The following is a 21,663-nucleotide window of genomic DNA, read 5'->3' as shown; positions in this document are numbered from 1 at the left end:
AAAACATATAAGCAAGCAGATTCCAGTTGGTTGGTTAAAAGAAGGAAGTAAATAACTTGTTCTGACTTCTTTAAAAATACTTAGTAATCTTTGTGATGAAAACCCTAAGCCAAGGTATTTGGTAGACAAAGACTCTCTTTTAAAGTTTTTGTCCTGTGAAGGTTGTTGCTTGCAAACACTTTGAAATTCCTATTAATGAAAGTGATTGTCTTTTGGCCTCAAAGTTCCTGCCTGCTGCTATCCAGTTTGTTCTTTCTGTTAGGGACAAAATTGTCCTTGCTACTTATGTTCCTTACAGTTCTTGTGCTATGTTGGATTCAAAGATGACATAATCGCATGTTTCACATCTGTAGTGATAAAGATGGCTTATTTAGGATTTCCCATTTCTCTGCAATGTTTAAAGTGTCCACTTATATGATTATAATCATCTTCTTCAGGATGTAGTTATCCCTTCCATTATTGCTTATTCTTTTTTTTTTTTATGAACACTTACCTATTGTCTATCTTAGATCATGTCTCTAAAAGACCTTTCTTAGGTGGAATGCCATGGCCCATGTCAGCACTTGGATTGTGCCACACACAGGAAGCAGCTGATAATGAACATAGGCTTTAGTTTCAGATAGAACTGTGTATGATGTGTGGGTCTGTCAAGTACAATTGAGTGACTTTGAATAAGTTATTTAATGTCATTTAGTTTCTGTTTTCTCATGTGTATGATAATATACTTTTAGTATTGCTTTATGAGGTTCTTGAAAGAATTTAGTGCCATAAGCTGATCCCTGAAGATCATTTCCTAGGCTTTGGGGATTCCTAGCATCTCTGATGGTGCCTGAGACTTGGCATGACCTCATTTACCAGAATGGAGGAAGGAAAAGAGAAAGGAAGGAAGAAAGGAAGAAAGGAAGGAAGGAAGGAAGGAAGGAAGGAAGGAAGGAAGGAAGGAAGGAAGGAAGGAAACTTCAGTGAAACAAGATACACAGTATAATTAGCAATGTTCACAGCAGTGTACAGACAGCATAGTCTCTATTGATTTCTTGATCAGCCAGTTTGAGAAATGAAGATCTTTGGATAAAGTCCACTTGAGATCAGAAAAAATTTAGAGGAACATCTGTAGTTATTAGCTTGAATGCCTACACTCTGATGCTGTTCAGACATGATAGGAAGCCTGACTCCTGCCTTCATGGTGAGTTACAGAAGACCTTGGTAGCTGTGGTAACCATGTCCTTGGGTGTCACGGCTGCCTCTATGGTAGCAGATAGGGTGATAGCAACTTTCTATTAAGGGATTCTTGAGAGGGTCATAGATGGCTAAGATAGAAGATTGCACTTTCCATGATTTGGAGCTACATTCCAATTTTATTTCTCCCTCATTTTGCCTCTATAACCCTGGGGGACTTTATTTAGTTTGAGCCTCAGTATGTTCAAGTAGACACTGGAAAAAAAAATAATACTATCCTGAACTGATAGTGTGAAGATTCAGAGGAATGATGAAATAAACTATCTAAGTCAAGAACATTCAAAAGTAGGTCCTGAAAAATCATCACTATTTTTCACATAATTGCCTGGAGTTCAGGGTTGGCTTTCTGGAGGAGATACTTCCTTTTTTAACCTGAAGCTTATAAAAGTGTGACTACCTGCAACTACAAGGTTCAGTTATCATTGGGTCCAGCTTAGCTTTATCCCGTTTAGATGGCCACCTGTAATTGTGATTAATTGCTCTCGATTTGGCCCAGGGGACCCAGATTCTCTGCCAAATTGGCTATCCTGAACAGAGCTTTTGACTCCAGTGCTCAGACACTCTCTGAAGCAGGCACCTCTGACTTTTCCATTCTCTGCTGCTGAGTGAACCTAGGGGTGTAAATCAATTTCCTGGGATTCACCAAGGGGATGAATTAGAAAGCTTTGATACTCGTCTCGCAGCCAAGTGAGCAGATCATCTGGTCAGTTCTAAGCAGAATTTCAGTAAATGATGAGAAAAGGGAGACAAGAGTGGATATGCCCCTAGCATCCAGCTTTGCTTGGCATGTGTTCAATGAGGGGGACCTCCTTTATTGGCTTTTTACTGACTTTGGAAACAGCCCACAGATGCTTGCAATGTGATTTCTTAATATTATTCTAAGGAAAGGACCTACAGCCAGATTGTGCTCCCGAGAAGCAACATCTCTTTAGCTCTTTTCTTTCCTGGTACATTAGTTGTGCTTTCTTAAGCATGCTGCTTGCTGAACTTGAGATGAAAACAGCAAACATCACTCTCTGCATAAATGGTAAAGAAACGAAGAGAAAGCATCTTTCCTGTGAGTAACTCGTAGCAAGTACTAAAGGCTATGATGTTTAAAGAAGATCTGGACACATGTCCAGCTCCCTTTTCTAAGAGACGACAACTGTAGCATTTTTAAGGTGGTGAACTGGTTGCCTCTCTTTCCCCAAGGAAACTCTTCTCACCCTGGGAATGGCTTGCTCACCTATAGAGAGGTCTCTTAAGATGTGAATTTTCAAAATTTCATTTTTACAAAGTTTTAAATCCAGTGAATCTTAAGAGAGAAGTTCAATATAAAACACCCATAAAAGTTGTGCTGCTGTGGATAAAGTGGTTTGGTTGGTGCCTGGAACTCCTCTGTCCCACTTTAAAATTCCCCAGGGCTCCCTGGGACACAGTTGGAAAATCAGTTCTATAGGTTTCTCCTGCCTGGTTCATATCAAAATGTTGGAAGCATCATGGAAAACCTGATAAAACCTCCAACAATAATTTCAAAAGTAGCTGACATGAGTTAACCAACAGACTAAAATGCAATGCACCACCTATGGGAAATGAACTTCTGAGATTCCTTAACTTTCTTAAGCCAATTTTACTGCAATGCCTATGATATGGTGATTTTATCATTCATATCACCGGTTTATGCTAGGTTTACCATAACGCCCCCCACCCCCAACAGCAGACAAGATGCCTGCTATGGAGTCATTTTCTCAATCTGAGGAACAATGCATTTGAAAAGAATTACACTGTACAAAAAGGGCCAGATGCATTTTGTAGATTTATCAGATCCGAATGACATAAAACAAGATAATTATCTCAGTGGGTTCTAGACTAGGGTATTCAGAGGCCTTTTCTTTCATTAGGTCTTGGTAGTTACAGCTCCTTGGCAAAGCAGGGGATTAAAGACATTCCCACCCAGAAGATGAAGTAGTTGTGCCTTGGACAACAACCAAATATACACACCACTGTAAGAGCATGGGTGACGTTATCAAGGTTGCACAAGGATCTTTAAAAAAAAAGAAAAAGACAAAAGGTAAAACCTCTTTTGGCTCCATCTCTAGGGGAATTTGTTACAGATCTCACCTGTAAATATTAGAACCCCATCATTCAAAGAACAATAAAAGACAAATAGATGCAATCGAGACCAGGCTTGCTTGGAGTTATACACTAAGTTCCTATTAGTCATCCTCATGGCTCTTTGGAAAGGGAACCTGAAGTTTGTGCTGGAGCTGTCAGTAGTTTCAGGTTTAACCTTTAGAACTCCACGAGACTGAAAGTATTTAGCAAAAAGATACAGCCCAGCTAAAATGGCAACATCAAGTATGTGACTCTCTTCTTAGTATAGTGGGAAGTCAGCTCCTTGGCCTCTGTACTACCCAGCCCATATGCCTTGGCAGTTAGAACGAATGCCCTTTGAATTGGAAGATTGTTTACCTTCAGCTCAGAGGTGGATTTGACTTCTGCCTCACTGGAGGCCGAACTCATGTAGCCATCTGTCCAAACTCCTACTTGTAAACCAGTACTGGAGCCACCGTGCAGAACCATCTCATTGTCCTCAACTCTGAGTCTTCAGAGTCACATTTCCAGAATGTGTAGACAAGCTCGTGGAGGAAAGAACTTTCAAGGGACAGTTGGTGGAAGAGAGGGGAGAGAGGAAACTAGATAGTGCCCCCTCCATCTCTTTTTCATTCCTGAAATGAAAGGGACACTTTGAGATGCTGAAAGGGTGGGATGAGAGAGAGCACAGAGTTCATTTAATAGGTGGCAAAAAGGAGATTTGAATAGGTTAAATGATCCTTTAAAATATGCCATAGTGAGTTGCAGCAGAACCAGGGCTAGGACACAAGTTTTCTCCCTCCCAGGGTCTAATGCTCTTTTGTGTGACCATGTTCCATTTGTCATCCTATGTTGAGTAGCAGCCTGCTGGTTCCATTTCACCCCCCTGTTCCAATGTCCTGTTTCCTTCTGTGGTCCAGGGCCTGTTGTGTGACTTCTTTTCTCTCTTGATACCTGACATACTTGGAATTCTTCCTACCCCTTCATAATCCTTCAATCTCCAGCCATCTTGACATCTAAAACATTTTTTTGGTTATACCTGTGTGGTTGGATTCATTTTTCCAGACTTTCCGTTAGATAAATTATTTAATCTTTCCGGTCCTCAGTTTCCTCTAGAGTAAGTCTAGTTAAAACTGTAGCACCCTTGAACACACGTATTAATGGGTGCTTTTCTTGGCTTGCTGGGGCATTGCCTCTACATGGGCTGCTGCAGATGTTTTTGTGAGTTGAGGGGTTGGAGCAGGATGGAGTCAACTTTTCTCCTATACCCAAAATAAGGAGCAAGTCACGCTTCGCAAAATAAAGAGGAAATAGAAGACCCCCTTCCCATAGAACAGGAAAGGGAAAGGAGGACAGATTGAAAGGAGAGAAGGTGAGGTAGAAGGCTCACTTAATGAAAGGATGGTATCTTTGAAGGAAATTTTGAACTTGGCTCATTTGTTGTCTTTGATCCTTTATTTTTCTACTTACCTGCCTATGCATGCATGCATCCATCCATCCATTCACATGCTAGCATCTCTAACTCATAAGGGATGAAATATCTTGGAAGAGCAGATGACCTGAAGGGTCCCAGAGCCACCAGGCTTCTGTTTGTCTCATTGTCAGCCAGTCTGTGTTCCTCCTAGCCAGATGTCCAGCATGACCTGTCCTTCCTCCACTTCTATGTCTGTGACCCACTTCCCAGATGCAAATGTCCTGGGTCATCCTGAAGGATGGGTGAGGATCTGCTGGGCCCTACCCTATCATGGTGTGGTGCATATTTTTGATAGAGGGCCAGCAGAGGGGAATGATGTCCCTGGGAACAAGAGAGAGAGTAACATGGCACAGATCCTTCAGAGGGAGGAAACTTTAGAAACTATAGAGTTTGCAGGCAGGAGCGGGGCTATTTGAGTGGACCATCCTAGGCCCACCGTGGTCATGGGGTTGCTGGAGCTGTCCTGTGGGAGAATTTTGGTGAGGGAAGCAAAGGGAGAATTCTATTTAGAGAGCAGAGGAGGAGGACAAGAGAACAAAATGCCTCTGCTTGGGAAACTGAAGGGATTTCTCTTCTCAGCCCCTTAAGCTCCCTTACCTCCTGTCATCTTTCGCTTACAGCCCTCCCTTTGAGCATGGATAGATTCCCCCTCAAAAAAAAAAAAAAAAAACAAAAAAACCTGTAAGCCAAGAGAGAAACTACATACATCGCTTCAAAAACGGAAGGCAGGGTCATTCTCCTAATATTTGAACATGGACTGTTCCAGAGAGCACTAAGACGTGTCAGGAATGAGATTGGTCTGAGCCGGGCCCCAGGAACACTGCCCTCCTCTACCAGGGAGATGAAACAATTTTCTCCTTCCTTTGCCTTTTATATGTAATTCTGTCTGCCCTTCTCTCTCCTCAGCCCTCTAGCTGGGAGTGGTGCAGACAGTAGCCACCCTGGGAAAGGCAGGATCCTTTTCATTCACTGCAGCCTGATTAAAGTCCCTAGAGCCATGGTGGATTTCATTTTCCTCCTGCTTTCTGTCTGCCTGTCATCAATTCCTCCCCACACAGCTAGGCTGCCATGGCCACTGCTTCCCAGTGGGACTGAATGGAATAGGGTGCCAGAGGGGTTGACAGTGGGGAAGGGTCTTGTCCTGGGCTTTTGTAGGCAATGGCTTTAGTGAAAAAACAGGTTTATCTCTTCTTGCCTGCCTCAGTTTCCCCTGAATTCCTGAATGTTTCCACCTGACCTTCAGTATAAAGTCAGCAGCTGATTGGCGTGCAACTGGACAAAATGATCAGTCCCATCCATCCCTCAGACTAAAAACGGAGGATGCCATTCTAGGTCCACTTAATCAAGCTACCTTTGATTAGAGGAAACGTCCTCAGATGGCCTGGGGGTTAAGAGAGTCGTGCGGGCATCTGTGAACTAGCAATATGATCTTGGATATGTCCCTTAGCTTTTTTTTTTTTTTCTTTCTACAAAGTAAGAGTTTTCAAAACTTGCTTTGGTTGTAGGACATTTGTCTTCCAATAAAGTTGCATTCAACAGACAGGGAGAGGCAGAGTCATTCTGGTTGAAGGGAGGGAGGGGACCAGTGGGGTTGCCACTGTCAAGGATCACATTCTCTCACCCCAGATCCCGTAAAGTGACTGCTGATTCCTCTGAGGACACAGTGATATCCTCTTCCTCCTCAGGAACTGGCAACTGTCTTTTTCAGGCCTTGGCACTGAAGAGTCCAGATTTAGGTGGCCTGTGATTTTGAAACATAGGAAGGCTTGCTTGTCCTATACTTCTAATCAAAACCTGAGCACTTTTTCCTGGGTGCAGAATGTGTGGTCTTCTAAGAAATCACCCACTTTGGGGAATGCTCACAGTGCAGGGGTTGTATTCTGCCCAAGAACTTGCATTTGGTTACGGCTTAGTTAGAGCTTGGCAGGCAGGGAGTTGTGGCTTGATGGTGAGGAAAGACAGGTTTCTTCATACACACAGAGGGCAGGTGACAAAGCTTGCCTTTGGCTGCTTGCAGGTCAACTGCCACTGTCAATGCCCACTAGACTGTGAATAACATATTCAGAATCTGCAAGGTGTGAGAATGGAGATGTCACTCAGTGGTAGCGCCCTTTGCCCAGCATGTTCAAGACAGTGCTTGGGTCCCATCCCCAGCACTGGGGAAAAAAAAAAAAAAAAAAGGAAAAGAATCAGAAGGTCCAAGATAAGGGAGTGCAGGAGTTTTAGAAATTACTTGAATACTATCTCTGATGCCACCTCCCTGAACCCTCCCACTCAGTCTCAGAGGAACCAGCACAGCTGAGCTGGGGATGGGCCCATTCATCCTGCCCCTGTCTCATCTGCAGGAAAGGGAAAGCCCTCACTCTGTCTGGTGGTGCATTCATTCGCGGTTCAGCCTCTTTCACTTGCATACAGTTCTTGCTTAAATGTAACCTCTGACTTCTACACACTGAAGTATAAGCCAATATTCTCTCATAAAACCGGTAGCGGGTAGAGAAGCGCCGGCTTGCCATCGTGGGAGCTGATTAATTCATTCAAATATTGGAGTGGCTCCTTCACGCAGGAAGCGTGCCTGGTGCTGAGTGCCATTTCCTTTTGTCAGCTTGAAGGAGGCCTTAAGCTGCCTCTCACACTTCTGTTCTCCACGCTCAGCAATTTACTCATTCTCGTCCTCACCTCGGGGTTGACAATATTCTCCTTTTAAGTTATTTGACCAACAGGTTATTTAGTGACTAAGTGTATGTACAGAAGATAATATGCCAACCGTATTCTGGTTAGAAATGGTCTTGATGGGCATATTCTTGTTAGGTGAATAAAGAAAAGAACAAGATCCATACAAGAGCACAGAATGGAAATTTCAAGAATTAAGAATTAAACTGTACACATTGGACATCTTCCTGAGAGAAGGAACAAGAGGATCTAAGTTTACCTGGGAGAGTGGAATAAACCTTAACTTTGAGTCAGAGACATAATGAATCATAACCAAAGATGCTGGATCTCTAGTTCCAATCAAGCACATGGATCTGGTCTTTTTTCAATTCCAAAAACCACTGACATGAGGAAATAGTGCATATTTTAAGATGCTTTGTACACACTTGTGGTTTATTTTTAGTGGCAGGGTCTCAGGACTAGGAGAAATGTACATTTTTGGTCTCATGCCTCCCGCTTACCTGGGGAGCCCTGTTGGAGGTGCTAGAAGGGTTTCTGCTAGCTACTCCACACAGGGCCTGGAGGATTTGGACTGATTCCTATGTGCAAACACGTGTTGCTGGCTGTGTCTTGCAAAGTTTACTCCCTTGCCCATACCCAGCCCCACCGGCATTTGGCCCTCCTCCCGCTATGCCCAGTTCAGATCAGAGGCTTAGGTTGTACTGATAAATTCAGAAGGGTGGATGATCATCACCAACTAAGTAAGAGTGTCTGGAGGAAGGGTTAGTTAAGGGTTATTCACCAGAATACAAGCTTCATGTTACTGCCTGTGGCTCATGTGACTAACACTCTAGCACTCGTCTTTTTCCTATGCCACAGCCCCTCAACAAATGGTCTCCGATGTGCTATAATTTAGAGTCATCTTATCATAGATGAAAAGAGACTGAACTTTGAGAAAGTGTAGTTTAGGATTTAAATCCTAAATACACGTACTAACATGAGACCTAGCAAATGTTACATAATTTGCTAAGTCTTGATTATCCCCATCCATGAAGTGGAGGTACTTTCTGTCTCATGAAGGGGTTGTGAAAATTGATAAAGAAAAATTACATAAAGCAGCAACCAGTGTGCAGGGACCCAGGCCATTCTCTGTGTATCAATCCTGTCCCCTACTCCCGCCTCCATTTCTCCTGGAGGGGGCTGTGGCTAGCATTGGATAGACACACAATCTGGTGTATTGGGACTGGTGAGCCTCTGTCGCTCTGCCTGTGCTCTTTCAAGTCCTGCCACCTTCTCATTTTTAAGGCTCAGTTCAAATTCCATCTTACTTCAACAGCCTTACCATGACCTCTCTTGTATCATCCTTCAAGTTTGATCCAGGCCCTCTGCTACATTCTACTTGGATTGAAATGCACATGTCTGACCCTTTAACCAAACTACAAGTCCCTTGAAGACAGAGGCTGGGTCTTCTAATGATGTTGTCCCTTAGTGCCTAGGCAAGTGGCCAAGCGGGTTGTTGCTTGGTTGTTTAATTACAATCAGAGGGGACAAACTGGTTGTTTATCAGAATGCCTGCCCACAGAACAGGTGAGGTGAGAAAATGACCTCAACTCTAGCTACACTTAGGTATCACCTTTGGCAGAGTCACTGAGGGAAGCTAAAAATCCCATTGAGCTTTTCTGGAGGCTGGAGGTGCTGGAGCCCAGCATGGTTCCTTCTCTTTTTTGAATCAAACAAAATATTGTTACAGAAAACATGAAATCTTTCCTGGTTTTCATGAATGTTCTCCAAGTCTAACAAAGCTAGCCATCATACCCCTGCAATCAAAATGAGCTTCTTTCCTTTGTCTCTTTACCCACCCATTCCCAGCATTTTTTAAAGCAACAATAAAGAATATGATTATTTCATTAATCAATCATGTGTTTTATCAGGTGCTTTTCTGGTGCCATGCACTACAGAGAATATATATATATATATTAACCTTACCCTTCAACATTGATTAAGCAGAGAAGTGTGGAAATATGCATAAACCTGACTCTTACCCTGTCTTGTTTGTTGTATATGATTGTTTGAAGTATAAGTTATGAACATCGAAATAGTAAATAAAATCTCAAGCAGCACAAGGATTGAGGTAAACTGAGTCACATGTAAATGAAAAGAAGAAGAAAAGGTCATTTTAATTGCTCTGATTTTAAAAAAGAAAAAGAAAAATCCTTCCCAGAGAAGATGGGTCTTTGTCTCTGAAACCATAATTATTAACTTCTTGTATTACTAGTTTGATAGTAGGAGTAAAGCCAGGGGCCTTCTCCCTTGGGAAATGTATACATCTATAGATTCACACATAATTATATGAACAAACAGTTTCAGGGAGCCAGTAGTTCTCCTGAAGTCCAACCATAGCCCTTGTTCTTATTTAAGGCCTTTGCAGAATTGGTAGCACATACAAGGAAAGGAGGGCAGGGCGGCAAGGGGGAGGTGAAATCAGAGAGGTGATGGACACACAGAGAGAAGACCATCCGGTCTAGATTCCTGGAAACATCACCTTTACCTCTAGTGGCTATACTTCTTGAGCTCTGATCCAGGCTCTGCTGTGCCCAGGTCTTGGGGATGCTGTATGCAAACTGTGAGAAGTATCATTAAGGAAAACTCCTTTGTTCTTTTCCAGCTCCTCACAGCCAGTGACCTTGCAGCCAGCGACCTCAAAGGATTTCAGCCACAGGTGAGTTCCCCTGATGCTTTCCCAAAGTTTAAGTGAGTAAAATGTTCTGTGGTTTGGTCATGAGTGAATGAACTTGACTCCAGGACAGTAACGTCCACCTGGGACCTCCAGCATCTCTGACCGTGAGAATGACCTGGTAGCTCCACTCTGTCTAACTCCTCTCTCACCCCGCTGTGGACAGAACAACTTCATTCTATTCTTGCTCTCTTGGTGTTTTATAGCAAAAGAAAATTTACATCAAGATGTTTGGCATGTTGAGTGGTAGGTTACCCAGCTTAGGAGAGGTTTGAATTGAAGCAGGCAGAGGGTGGGTTGGGGCTGGAGTCCTCCCCTGTATTTTTCTCTGTTTGGACAGGATATTCACATTTCTGTTAATTTTCAGACTCCTGCAGAGGCAGACAGTTGAGTTTTGCTGATCTTGATCAGGAAATGGGCCACTGTTATCTCTTGTCAGAATGCTGTTTGGAGGTCACCATGGGCCAACCACAAGAGGGTACAGGCAGAGGCTTTCTGGGACCTGCTTAGCAGAGGAGAAAATAGGAAATCATCCTCTCTGTCTCTGGAAGGGGTGTCGTTGTCTACACACACACAGAGAGACCAGACACACAGAAGCTCCAGTCCCCTCCTGAAGAGGGGACTGTGTAAATACAGCATATTAGAAAGGTCAATCCCGTAAAAACCATGGCTTTGGTGCTCAGGCCCTGTCCCTTTTCCTTATGAAACTTGTCCTCACCCCAATCGAGTGCTTGCCTTATGATCATATAATGCTCTGCCTTGGTGGAAAAGTCTTCACAGCCGATGCTGGCATACTTCTCAGTAGGGCAAGCAATTTGTTAATAGCAAGAGTTTCATGTATTTAGCATGTTTTCTTCTTTAAACATGTTTCACATGCAAGAATACTGGTGCCCTCACTGTGCTTCTTTCTCCCTTGTGTGTTCCGTCCTCTAAGTGTCCTTCCACTGAGGACAAAGCCCTTAAGGGAAGTATCCCTAGATCACATAGAGGGAGGGAACAAGGACACAGAGTGGACCATGAGAGGCTGGAGGAAGAAGAATAGCGAAATCAGGGACCATTAGTGAAAGTAAAAAACTAGACCCCTGTGCCAGTGTGGAGTGTCTCCATCAGAGTCTGTGGATCATCTGTCAGAGATGCTGGGAGTTTGGAGAAATAGATGACAAGTGAGCCTTTTTGCCAGTCACTAAAAACTAGTATTTAAAGTACCTATTCTAGTGGACCTAAGGGAATGTGAAGCTAAAGCACATCCCATGCTCCCCCACACCTCCATGCATATCCACTGGCATCCCAGCTGAAGGTGTCTTTTTAATTTTTGTCTGAAAATTCATTGGAAAGGGAATACTGTTTTGCTGCTTGGAAAGGTACATAGTGCGGACTGAGTTTACAGAAGGTGCATGCATGTATGTATGTGAATATGTGAACATCAGGGAAGGGCATGGCTTCTTCCTGGGGTGCTGTTCTCTCATGTTCATTTACATATGCCATTAGATATTAGATTTAACGTGAACTATTAAGTGAAGAGAAAATTTGACATGTTTGAGGCTCATCTGTCATTTTTGCAGGCAGGATCCTGGAAGGACAGTTTCCACACTCCCTGACTTGCATCCCACATTTTCCAGTACCCTGGTTCTGCTCAGCCCTTTCACATTATTCCATTTGTATATCATCTCCCTGAGCCTGGAAGCATCCATGTGTATTTTTCACTCTCAGGATGCCTGGTCCTGAGGCCAGGAAGTCCTAGGAACCTTGTGGCCAGCGTGTAATGCCCAGATCAAATGCCCAGATCAAAGTTAATGCTCCAGTGTTTTTCCTAAGTCAAAACCACAACCACTTGGATGTGCCTCAAGTCAACACCACCCTTTGGGTGCTTTTCCAAATAGAAACAAAGCTGCCCACATGGTTTGGGCTGCCCCTCCAACCCCACTGCACCAAATTGTTGGCTTTTGTTGTTATTTTTCCCTTTCTTTCTCTGGGTTTCAGATGAAAACAGCCCCATGCATCCTGATGCCTGCAATAATTCATGGGCATGTTCCTTGCAGGACCTGTCACTGGCTGTCAGGAGGGACTCAGGAGGAACCCTCCCTGAGATGACTGTGACCAGCCTCTCAGCCTTCTCATGGTCCACACTTATCACTGGAATGTAGTTGGATTTTGTTCTTCCTTTGATGCCCATTTTGTTTGCTCGTTGGTGTTGCAAACCACTTGAAGAAGATAGTTATGATTTCTTCACTAGTCTTTGATGACCTTGAAAGTGTGAAAGTAGCATCTGTATTGGGCTGGGCTTTTCTGTCTGTCTGTCCCTGTGCTCTTAGCATCTAGATAGAGCAAAGGAGGATAGAGAAGAGATTATCTGCCTTTCTCCCTTTCCTTATTGATTTTGAAAGGCAGCATGCTCTGTCATAGAAAGGAACACATGACTTTGCAGGTGGGTCCTGAGAGGCCACACTGTCTAAGCTACTGTATGGTGGTGGTGGGCGGTCTTCCCAGAGGTGATGAGCTTGTCCTATGGGCCATGGGCTACAACTGTTTCCTAGAGTCAGGCCCTAACTGGGAGGTGATAATGTTCTCAGCAAGTTTTCAAAGCCCAGATGTACAAGCTTCTGAAATTCACACTTAAACCACCCTGACTTTTCTCTCTTGTTTGGTTTACCCACCAAAACATGACTCCTTTTATCTTCTAACATCTTGTTCTTGCCTTTTGATGCAATGGACATACTTTAGTTCCCTCCCTTCTAGCCTTTGGGTAATTGGAAGTGAGGACCCTCTTCTCCTTTTGCTGGACCCTTCCTCTCCACCACCAAGAAGAATAAGAGCTGGCATCCATGTCTCTTTAGTATAAGTTTTCTTCTCCTTTTTCATGTATTCCTTGACCCCTAACCTAAAAGCTCTAAATGTTCACTGTAGAAACTTAGAATACACCAAATACCATACAAGCAAATCTCTTATTCCACCCCAGGAACACAGATGATGGCATTTTGGGGTTATAATCTTCCCACTTAGTTCTGCCTAGACATATAAACCTATCAGATTTTTTAAATCGGTGCCATATTTTATATGCTTTTTTTTTATTACCTTCTTTTTTGTTTGTTTGCATGCTTCCCAGGTCCCTGGAAAGTCACCTAGCAACTGGCTATTCTTGTACTAGTTACCAATACCATCATTTATTTATACTCCCTTCTCACTTGCCTTTTGCAGGCTGAGATTTCGAGGAGCATCCAAGCAGAGGCTAGCACCCTGTGCCCTGATCTATGACATAAATAACATGCAAAGCTTCTTGGAATTCACTTTTTAATTTTTTTTTTTTTATTTCTTGGTTCCTACAGAGATGTGAAGGTTCCTGAAACTTTGTAGTAGATGGCCCACCAACCAGCATCTGCACATGCTGATGAGGGCCCTGGGTAGGGGTATGATAAAGAAATAACAAGCCTGCAGACCAATCAGTTGCAGGCTCCCTGTGCCCAGCCATAGTGTTGGAAAAGTGACCTTATGGAGAAGCATCCCCTACAAAAGAGAGACTGGGCTAAAATTCTCGGTATTCCCTGCTATGTAAACTTCCTTTCATCTCAGAGAAGATGAAAAATGGACTAGTATTTCAAGGATGGGGCAAGTGTGAGAGCGGTCTGTGAAGGGCAGCCATTTTTAATGAGTTTCTAAAATGTTAATTGTTAATTATGGCCAAGGGCACATTGATGTGAAAGGTGAAAAGAGAATAAAGTGTGACATACAGGAAAACATTTCCACTGTAGAGAAAACAGGGCTCTCAGTCACTGAGTTGCCATTTTACTCAACAAGTATTCATGCGATACTTTTGTGTGGGGCTCCCTGCTGTGCACAGACCCTTCCCTACCAGTTGAGGGTTCTGGAACATTCTGGCACCAGTGTCAACTTTGTGACCCTGGGAAAGCTATCTAATGACTATGATCCTCAATTTTCTTATTAAGCAACACTGTTGTGTGGCTTATCTCATTGATTGTTGTGTGGATTCAGTCAGACAATGCATGTAAGAGCAACTTAGTAGGAGGCCTGGCATGTACATCAAATTTAATTATTCCATCCATGAGAGTAGTGCCAGTTAAGTTAATTCAAAATTTCAGATGAAGGAGAAATTTTATCTGCATGGAGCAAGTGTGGGAGTCTTCCACATAGAGATGCATGCACCTGGGCAAGGATAGGTGAGAATCGAGATGGTGAACTTCTTCTGGAGCAGGGAAGGCCTAGATGAAGGTCACAACAAGGGTGGCAATGCCTGGGTGTGTTCAGAAGACTTGTCTGCCTCAGAGGAGCCCTGTGGGAAATAACCTGGAAATTACAATGGGGCCAAATTTCAGATCTTAGAGGCTGGAAAAGTAGTTTAACTTCAAAAAGTAAATAAATATTATTGAAGTTTTCAAACATGCACAAAAGTAGGCATGAAAATAAAATAAATCCATATATCTATTATCCAACTTCAATAGAATGCTGCTACAAAAGCCCACTTGGGTAGCACTTTTTGACTTTTGTGGTGTACATGTTCCTGTCATGACCAATTTTAAGCTAACAGTGGTTTAACTACCAGTTCACAAAGTCCTTGTCAAATGAACTGACTCCATACCACAGGGCCAGCTTCAATAACCAATACCGTCTTGCCCATCTTATTTCATCTCTATTCCCAGTTACTTTGGTTTATAATTTACTTTTTTGGATGGAGTATTTTCACACAAATTTCAGGCATTATGCCACTTTACTCAAGTAAATACTTGAGTATTAAGAATAATTATAACCCAGCATCCAAAGGAGAAGGACATTGTCCTTCCCAGATGAACCCTTACTCCATTCTCCTCAGGCCCCATGGTCCATCCTATTCAGTGACCACCTGGGACACAATCACCTGCAACAAATCCTGGCTCCATGAGTCTTCACTCAGAAATTTTAATTACAGAACTCCCAGAGATTCTGTGAAGAGAAGCTTTTTTTTTTAGGAAGGTATGCCTAGAGTTTCTGAGTAGAAAGAAACCCCAGCTGTGATCATCTCCCAACAAAAATGAAGAGCAGAGCCCTGGCAGGGGCCAAGGCAGGAGCCACGCCTCCATTTATGTCTCATGGTTTTGTTTTGCAGAGGTGCTCCTACACGGAGAAGTAGTACATGCAGCTGGGGAGGTACAGTCTTCTGAGAGCTCTTTCTTTTAGCATTGTATCCCTGAGGGCCCAGCTTGCTTGTTCTTTTAGGGTTGATCATGTTTTTCAGAGCAGCATATCACCATTCTTTAATTTGATCCTAAGTGGACATCATCAGTCTCCTCTAAGTTCAGTACCAACAGCTATAAAGATGGTAACTCTGGAGTTTCCAGAGGACCTTGTCCTTTTTGGACTCAATAGGAGTGAGTGTTAGTATGTGTTCATGCTGCCTTTGCTTGAATATGTCCAAGCCAAGGCCTTACTGCAAAGGTACAATGGGCCAAAAGGTGTTCTTTGAATTCTACATGCATCATCTCATCCAATCCTCATATGGCCTTTGTAAAGCCAGTTAATTACAATAGCCCCATTTTATAAGAAAGAACAGGAAAGCCCAGATAAGTTAAGGCCCCTAAGCCTATAAGTGGCAGAAGTGGGATTTGAACCCAGGACTCTGGCTCCAATGTCTTAACCACTTATGATCTTCCACCTTGTATTAGAACTCAGCTCCATGGTTAAGGTAAGTCAAGTCCAGCCTGAGCTTTGGAAAGACCAAGACAAACAGCTCCATCCTTCTTTTTGCATATTACACTGAGTTTTCAGACTCTAAGAAAAAGCAAACTCTACATCTTAGACTAATACAGAAAATTTCTGCAGAGCATTTCAGATCCTTTTATCTTGACAAAGAATTTCTATCATTCTCATTTCCTTTCTTTCCCAGACTCTCACAGGGAGAGTCATGGTGGTGGTGGTTGCCCCATCTACCAAGGAGGAAACTTAAATTGAGACAGAAGTAGATGGCGCAAGACATCCAGCCACAAAGATGGCTTGTCTTGAATTCACCACTTGATAATCCCAAGCATTTGGGAAGAACCATTCCCAATTCAGGCAGTGCAGAAGCAAGGGCTTCTCCAGGTGCTTCCTTGTTTCTTCTCACCACCTTGCTCCCTGCATTTGAAAACTGGAAGGATACCTCAGCTGCAGCAAGGAATTATCAGGGGTACTTGTGAAATTTAGAGTAGCCCAGGCCTAACCCCAGGGGTTTAGCTTGGATTGCTCTGGATGGGGTCTAGATAATGGTATTTTCAGAAGCTTTCCAGGGTTTAAATCGGGCTCCTCATTTTCTGGATAAAGACTGAAGCAGATAGGAAGTATGGAAGAGGAAAGCAGGGGGAGGACTTCCCATTCAAAGAGTGATCCCCATGCCAGGTGATCCCCATGCCAGGTGATCCCTATGCCAGGTGATCCCATGCCAGGTGATCCCTATGCCAGGTGATCCCATGCCAGGTGATCCCTATGCCAGGAGTGTGCTGTGGCTTCATTTGCCCCTGGAATCCAATCTCCATAGCAGCCCTGTGGTCTGATGCCTTCCTTTCCCCTTTCTAGACATAGGAAGTATGGCTACATGGGTTTCATAAAGTCCATACCTGTGCCCATCCCCTGCTATTTTCATTCACCCAGTGAGATTTGCCCAAGATTGTAAATAAGCCAGTGAGGATGTTTAAATCTAGGGTCTCCTCCAGTTGTTCTCACAACATTCTTTCTAGGTCTAAAAGATATTCACAAAAAGATTCAACTTTATGACACTACCCCAGAAAGAGAATGCATGTAAGTGGCCAGTGTCACCTACTGCTGTGTCTCTTAAAATGAGGTCTATCCCATGAACCCCCCTAGTTAAGACCTTTTATCTGGTTGGCCTTTGATAATCTGTGCCACCTACCTTTGGTATCTTGTTCAATACTATACAGAACATGAGCTGCAAACCAGGGTGGCTGACGAGTGTCTGCCATTGGTCGGCCATGACATACATCTAGCAACTAGAGAAAGAGATTAAAATCTGTCATAGCAATTTGACGTTGTCATGATACCCAAGCATGTGACAGTTTTCATAATTTATCTCCCCAGCCTTTTACTAAAACATTCATACAAAATATGCATTGGAATAAAAATCTGGTCTTTCACCCAAGATTATTTGAGAATCTCTGTTCTAGTTATCCAGTATTGGGCTTTTCTAGTTTTAATAGAGGAATGGGATTTGGACTATTTCTTTGACTTTTTCTTCTGTGAGCCTATATTGAAGATTCATATTGTTAACGTTTTCCTTCTTTAAAAAAATAATTCTACCAGTAAATGTGTCTTTCTTGCCACTTTTAGGATACCTATGCTAAACATGGCTTTCTTCCCATAATTCCTTAAGCAACCCATTCAATTATATCTACCATGCTAACAAATATATATTTAGTTTTGATGGACACAGTACCTTTATTTTATTTATTTATTTTTACGTGGTGCTAAGGATCAAACCCAGTGCCTCATACGTGTGAGGCAAGGGTTCTGCCACGGAGCCACAATCCCAGCCCCCTAACAGAGTAGTTTTAACAAAAATATTTGCTCATGTTCATACACTCACTTCTCACTGAAACCCAAAGTAGCACTATTAATTTTCTTATATGAAATCCAATTTCATTCTCCAGATATACACTTTTTGCACTGCCTGTCTTGATAGTTTTTTTAGTGGATTTTTTAAAAACCGGAATTGGCATTTGGTCCCAATGAGAAGTTCTCTGGATGTTTCCCAGTGAATGTGACATTTCAGTAGAATATTCTTAAGTATTAATAAGCTCTCCTGGGATAGTAAATCTCTTTCGACTTCAGTGAATATTTTGCTTCTTTCACCCAAGACATTCTGATCATCTGAGGGTCTTGTGCAGGTGGGCCTAGCTTCATGCTGATGTTCACATGCAGGAAAATTGATAAATGGCAGGTGGGTGGTTGGAAGAGAAGGGAGTGATTCATATGCAGAGATGTTTTTCCACTTTATCAAAGAAATCAATATAAGTTATCTCTGCTAGTACATTTAAATATGATGTAGACTTTCAAAATCTGATTCAAATTCAACTTTTCAGCATAGAAATAGAAAGAAGGTGAGGCCAACCAATAAGAATTAACATCGAAGAACACTCACTTTCAACTATAGCTTTCTCCTTTGCAAAACAAAAACAAACATAAAACCTTAGCAACAAGGATATAGGATTTAGTGATTTTTGTGACCCCTTGAGACTCCAAAGCCTTAATTATTCTATGACTCTTTTCACCGTCTACTTGTTTCTGGCCCCTCTGTTCTTGTTTTCCTCTTCAATCCTTTTGGCAAAGGGACCTATATATGAACTTCTTATGCTTTCTTCTGTGATTCTCTTCATTTAGGCCTGGATCATATTTTCCTGTGTCTGAAATTTCAGTGTGATGGGTAACTTTGCTCTCTATATGTCAAGGTCCAAGAATGACTGGTGCAGAGTAAATGCAGATTTACCTTTAGATGTGACTCAGTGGTAGAGCACTTGCCTAGCACACACTAGGCCCTGGATTCCATCCCCAGTACTAAGGTGGGTGAGGAATAAAAACAGCATTAGGCCTGAAGAAAAGGTATCTTTGTAATTCCTTCAGCCGGATGGTCCCAAACCTACCATAGAGACAGTACAAGCCTCACTTCTCCAGCAAATGAGCAACTCAGTTTTGAAATTCTGTCTAACCCTACTGCATGGCTGACCCTTCTACCCTCTTGTCCTCCTATCCACCTATTCAACCCCTCTCCTCTATCTTCTACCAAACAAAAGAACCGATTGAGGTGTGTCAGAGGACAGATGCAGGAGAGGGACCTCCTAATTGAACAGCTTGAAGATCTCAAGCAGCTTCCTCCAGCCATCTGCTAGCTTGTTGGGAGTCTGTGTTCCGTCTACAAACAATTCTGTTATTTCCCTGAGAATTGCCACCCTCTTCCTCACCCTCACCAGTTCTGCACTTGATTTTCCTTTTATCTCCCCTACCTTCCTAAAAATGTTTCTCAGAGCTTCTGGCAGGACCCATGTTTGCAGCAGGTGACCCAAGCCAATGCTACACAGAACAGAAGAAATTTGAGTGACGTTCTTGTAATCCTTACTACTATAAATAGTAAAAATTGATGCTTGGTTAGTAACAAAACATAAATCTCTCCCACCTTGCTGTTCTCTTGAGCACAGAGAACATTTCTCATTGCTTCATAGTTCAGTCTTTGAGAGCACCAATTCTGGACCCAAACTGATAATTTTGGATCACAACTTTGTGCTATCCTGGTTATGTGACCTCCGTAAAGTTGTTTGACTTTGACATAGCTCAGGGTCCTCTTTAATAGAACAAGGATACCTACCTCATGGGATTTTGAGGAGGATTAAATGGATAGGCCCTTGGAACAGTATCTGACATGTGTAAGCACTCCATAAATGTGCACTGTAATTCTTAGTACTCTTATAAGTTACATAATTGAAATTGATTGTGGACTGTTGGAGTCGGTTAGATCACAGATTGCAGTTTTCCAAGGCAATATTGATTAGAGTTTGGGATTTCCCAAGAGGGGAAAAACCCCAAAAGCCACAAACTGAAAACAAAGTCTAAATCCATCTGCCCTTTCACAAGTCTGTTTGTGTCACTTGCCATTTGAAGTGAGCAACGGCAGACACCAGGGCCCTGGGAAAATGACACCAGGAGAAAAATAGGACAGAGATGGACAAGAACAGAGAACAGGCTAACAACTAGATAGGCATTGTTGGGCAGGAAGAGGAGAGCACCCACAGGCACCCTCACTGATTTCTTCCTCCTTGACCACCTGGGGTACTTTTGAAATTAACACTTTATCTTTTACTCCTGGATGAGAATAGCTAGAAAAGTATTTTAAAATGCTGTAAAGTATTAAAAATGATTTTTCACAAATGTATCAGGAGCTTTTTCAGCCACCAGAGTATTGCCTTATTCCAACAATGATCCTCAGAATATTTCTGGTGGATATTCAGAACAATCTCAGAAAAAGTGATTTATTGCCCAGAAACATCAGTGCTGAACTCTACCAAAGGGCATCAGAATGGGTCCTGCCCAGGAAGGTCATGTTAGGGTGTGGGAACTTTTTAGGATTCTATGCAATGCGTTTTCCCTCCCCTAAATTCATTTTTTTTTAAAAGACAAGAGATGATTCCAGGAACATGTGGGTTCTGGATTTAATGGACTATTTGAATGACATGGCACCTGCAAAACACAGCCATGCTGACCTACAGACTCCTGTTTCCAGCACGCAGTCCATTGCTGACGTGCTGACAGGGCAAGTAGCTGGCTGATGGGAAAAAGAGAGGTCTGTGCCCAGATACCAGCCTTATCCAAATTGTGAGAAAACACAGCTGGCTAAATTTGGCTTTCCCACCCTTGATCTGGGCAGGAACAAAAATACCAAAAGGGGAATGGAGGATGAGCATTGTGTAAAAAAGAGTCTGTGAGCTTCTAGCAAAAAGAGCAGATGCTTGATAATTATTGGTGGACCCCATTCTAAGGCTGTGTGTGTGCCCAAAGTCAAAATAAGACTCCTTAAAAATAAAAATGCATGCATACAAATTCTGCAACTTTGTTAATTTCATCTGGCCTTAGGATTACACTGAAGAGATCTTCTATGACTTCTCTTATTTTTTGGAACTAAAAAAAGTTTTGTGAGCCTTTTCAGGGACAATCAAATATTTGAAGGTTTATTTGCCTTTCACAATGATTTCATAGTAAAACTTCAGTTCCTGCTGGATATTATAACCCAATGTAGATGGCTTTGAACTAAATCGGTTGGATTCACCTAACCTGGCACCTACTGCATTATTGGCATTTTGTGAACAGTGGCCTAAAGCAGAGGGTGGGCATGAGGAGGGGGTGATGTTCCAGCAAGAAACGCCTGTGAAATCTCAGCCTGCAGGCGTCTAGAGGGGCAGCGTGCTTCATTCTTGATAAACTCCAGCAGAAAAGAGCAATCAGCTAAACGAGAGCTGGACAAATTAAATGGCTGAGTATTATTTCAAAAGAGAGCTCGGGCAGCATCAGAAATTCCCCATCAGCTGTAATAACGCCAATTACTTTGCCAATTGCAGATTCCAGCGTGATGTGTTTAGCGCAATCAGGCATTGGACTCTAGCAGGGGCCTGATGGGTTTTGTTTACTCTGAATGTGCATTTGTAGAGAATCTTTTGCACCCAAAGGCTTAGAGCTCTGAATGTCCTTCTCTGGGTCCAGATTCGTGCACAGCTGAGGGAGATTATTTTGAGATGGAGGCAGGGGCAGGCTGGACCCAGTGCTCCCTCTCATTGGAGAATGCCTGGGATTTAAATATAAAGAGCACAGCTGGGTTTGGTAGTTCTTAGTGAATGTGGCAATCTCCAGAAAAAACTCTCTGTAGATTAACCAGCTAGTTACTATCTATTTTTGGTTATGAGCAAGGCTTCCTGGCACGTTGGAGCATTGGACAGATCACTATTAAGCAGCAATAATAAACACACAGCTCTGGGAGGAG

The 21,663-nt window shown here is 42.8% G+C and overlaps 1 protein-coding gene across 4 annotated transcripts in view; it reads left to right on the top strand.

Annotated features, from left to right (window-relative positions):
- Positions 1-21,663, top strand: part of Setbp1 (SET binding protein 1) — a 352,676-nt gene that overhangs the window by 166,950 nt on the left and 164,063 nt on the right. For all 4 annotated transcript variants that reach the window (XM_048806301.1, XM_048806300.1, XM_048806302.1 and 1 more), the window contains exon 3: positions 10,098-10,151. In XM_048806301.1, the coding sequence (XP_048662258.1) occupies positions 10,098-10,151 (54 nt within the window). The remainder of the gene's footprint in view (positions 1-10,097; positions 10,152-21,663) is intronic.

The sequence above is a fragment of the Marmota marmota genome, unplaced genomic scaffold (assembly GCF_001458135.2).
Source record: "Marmota marmota marmota unplaced genomic scaffold, marMar, whole genome shotgun sequence".
Taxonomy (NCBI): domain Eukaryota; kingdom Metazoa; phylum Chordata; class Mammalia; order Rodentia; family Sciuridae; genus Marmota; species Marmota marmota.
This window is presented reverse-complemented; position numbering and strand designations above follow the sequence as displayed.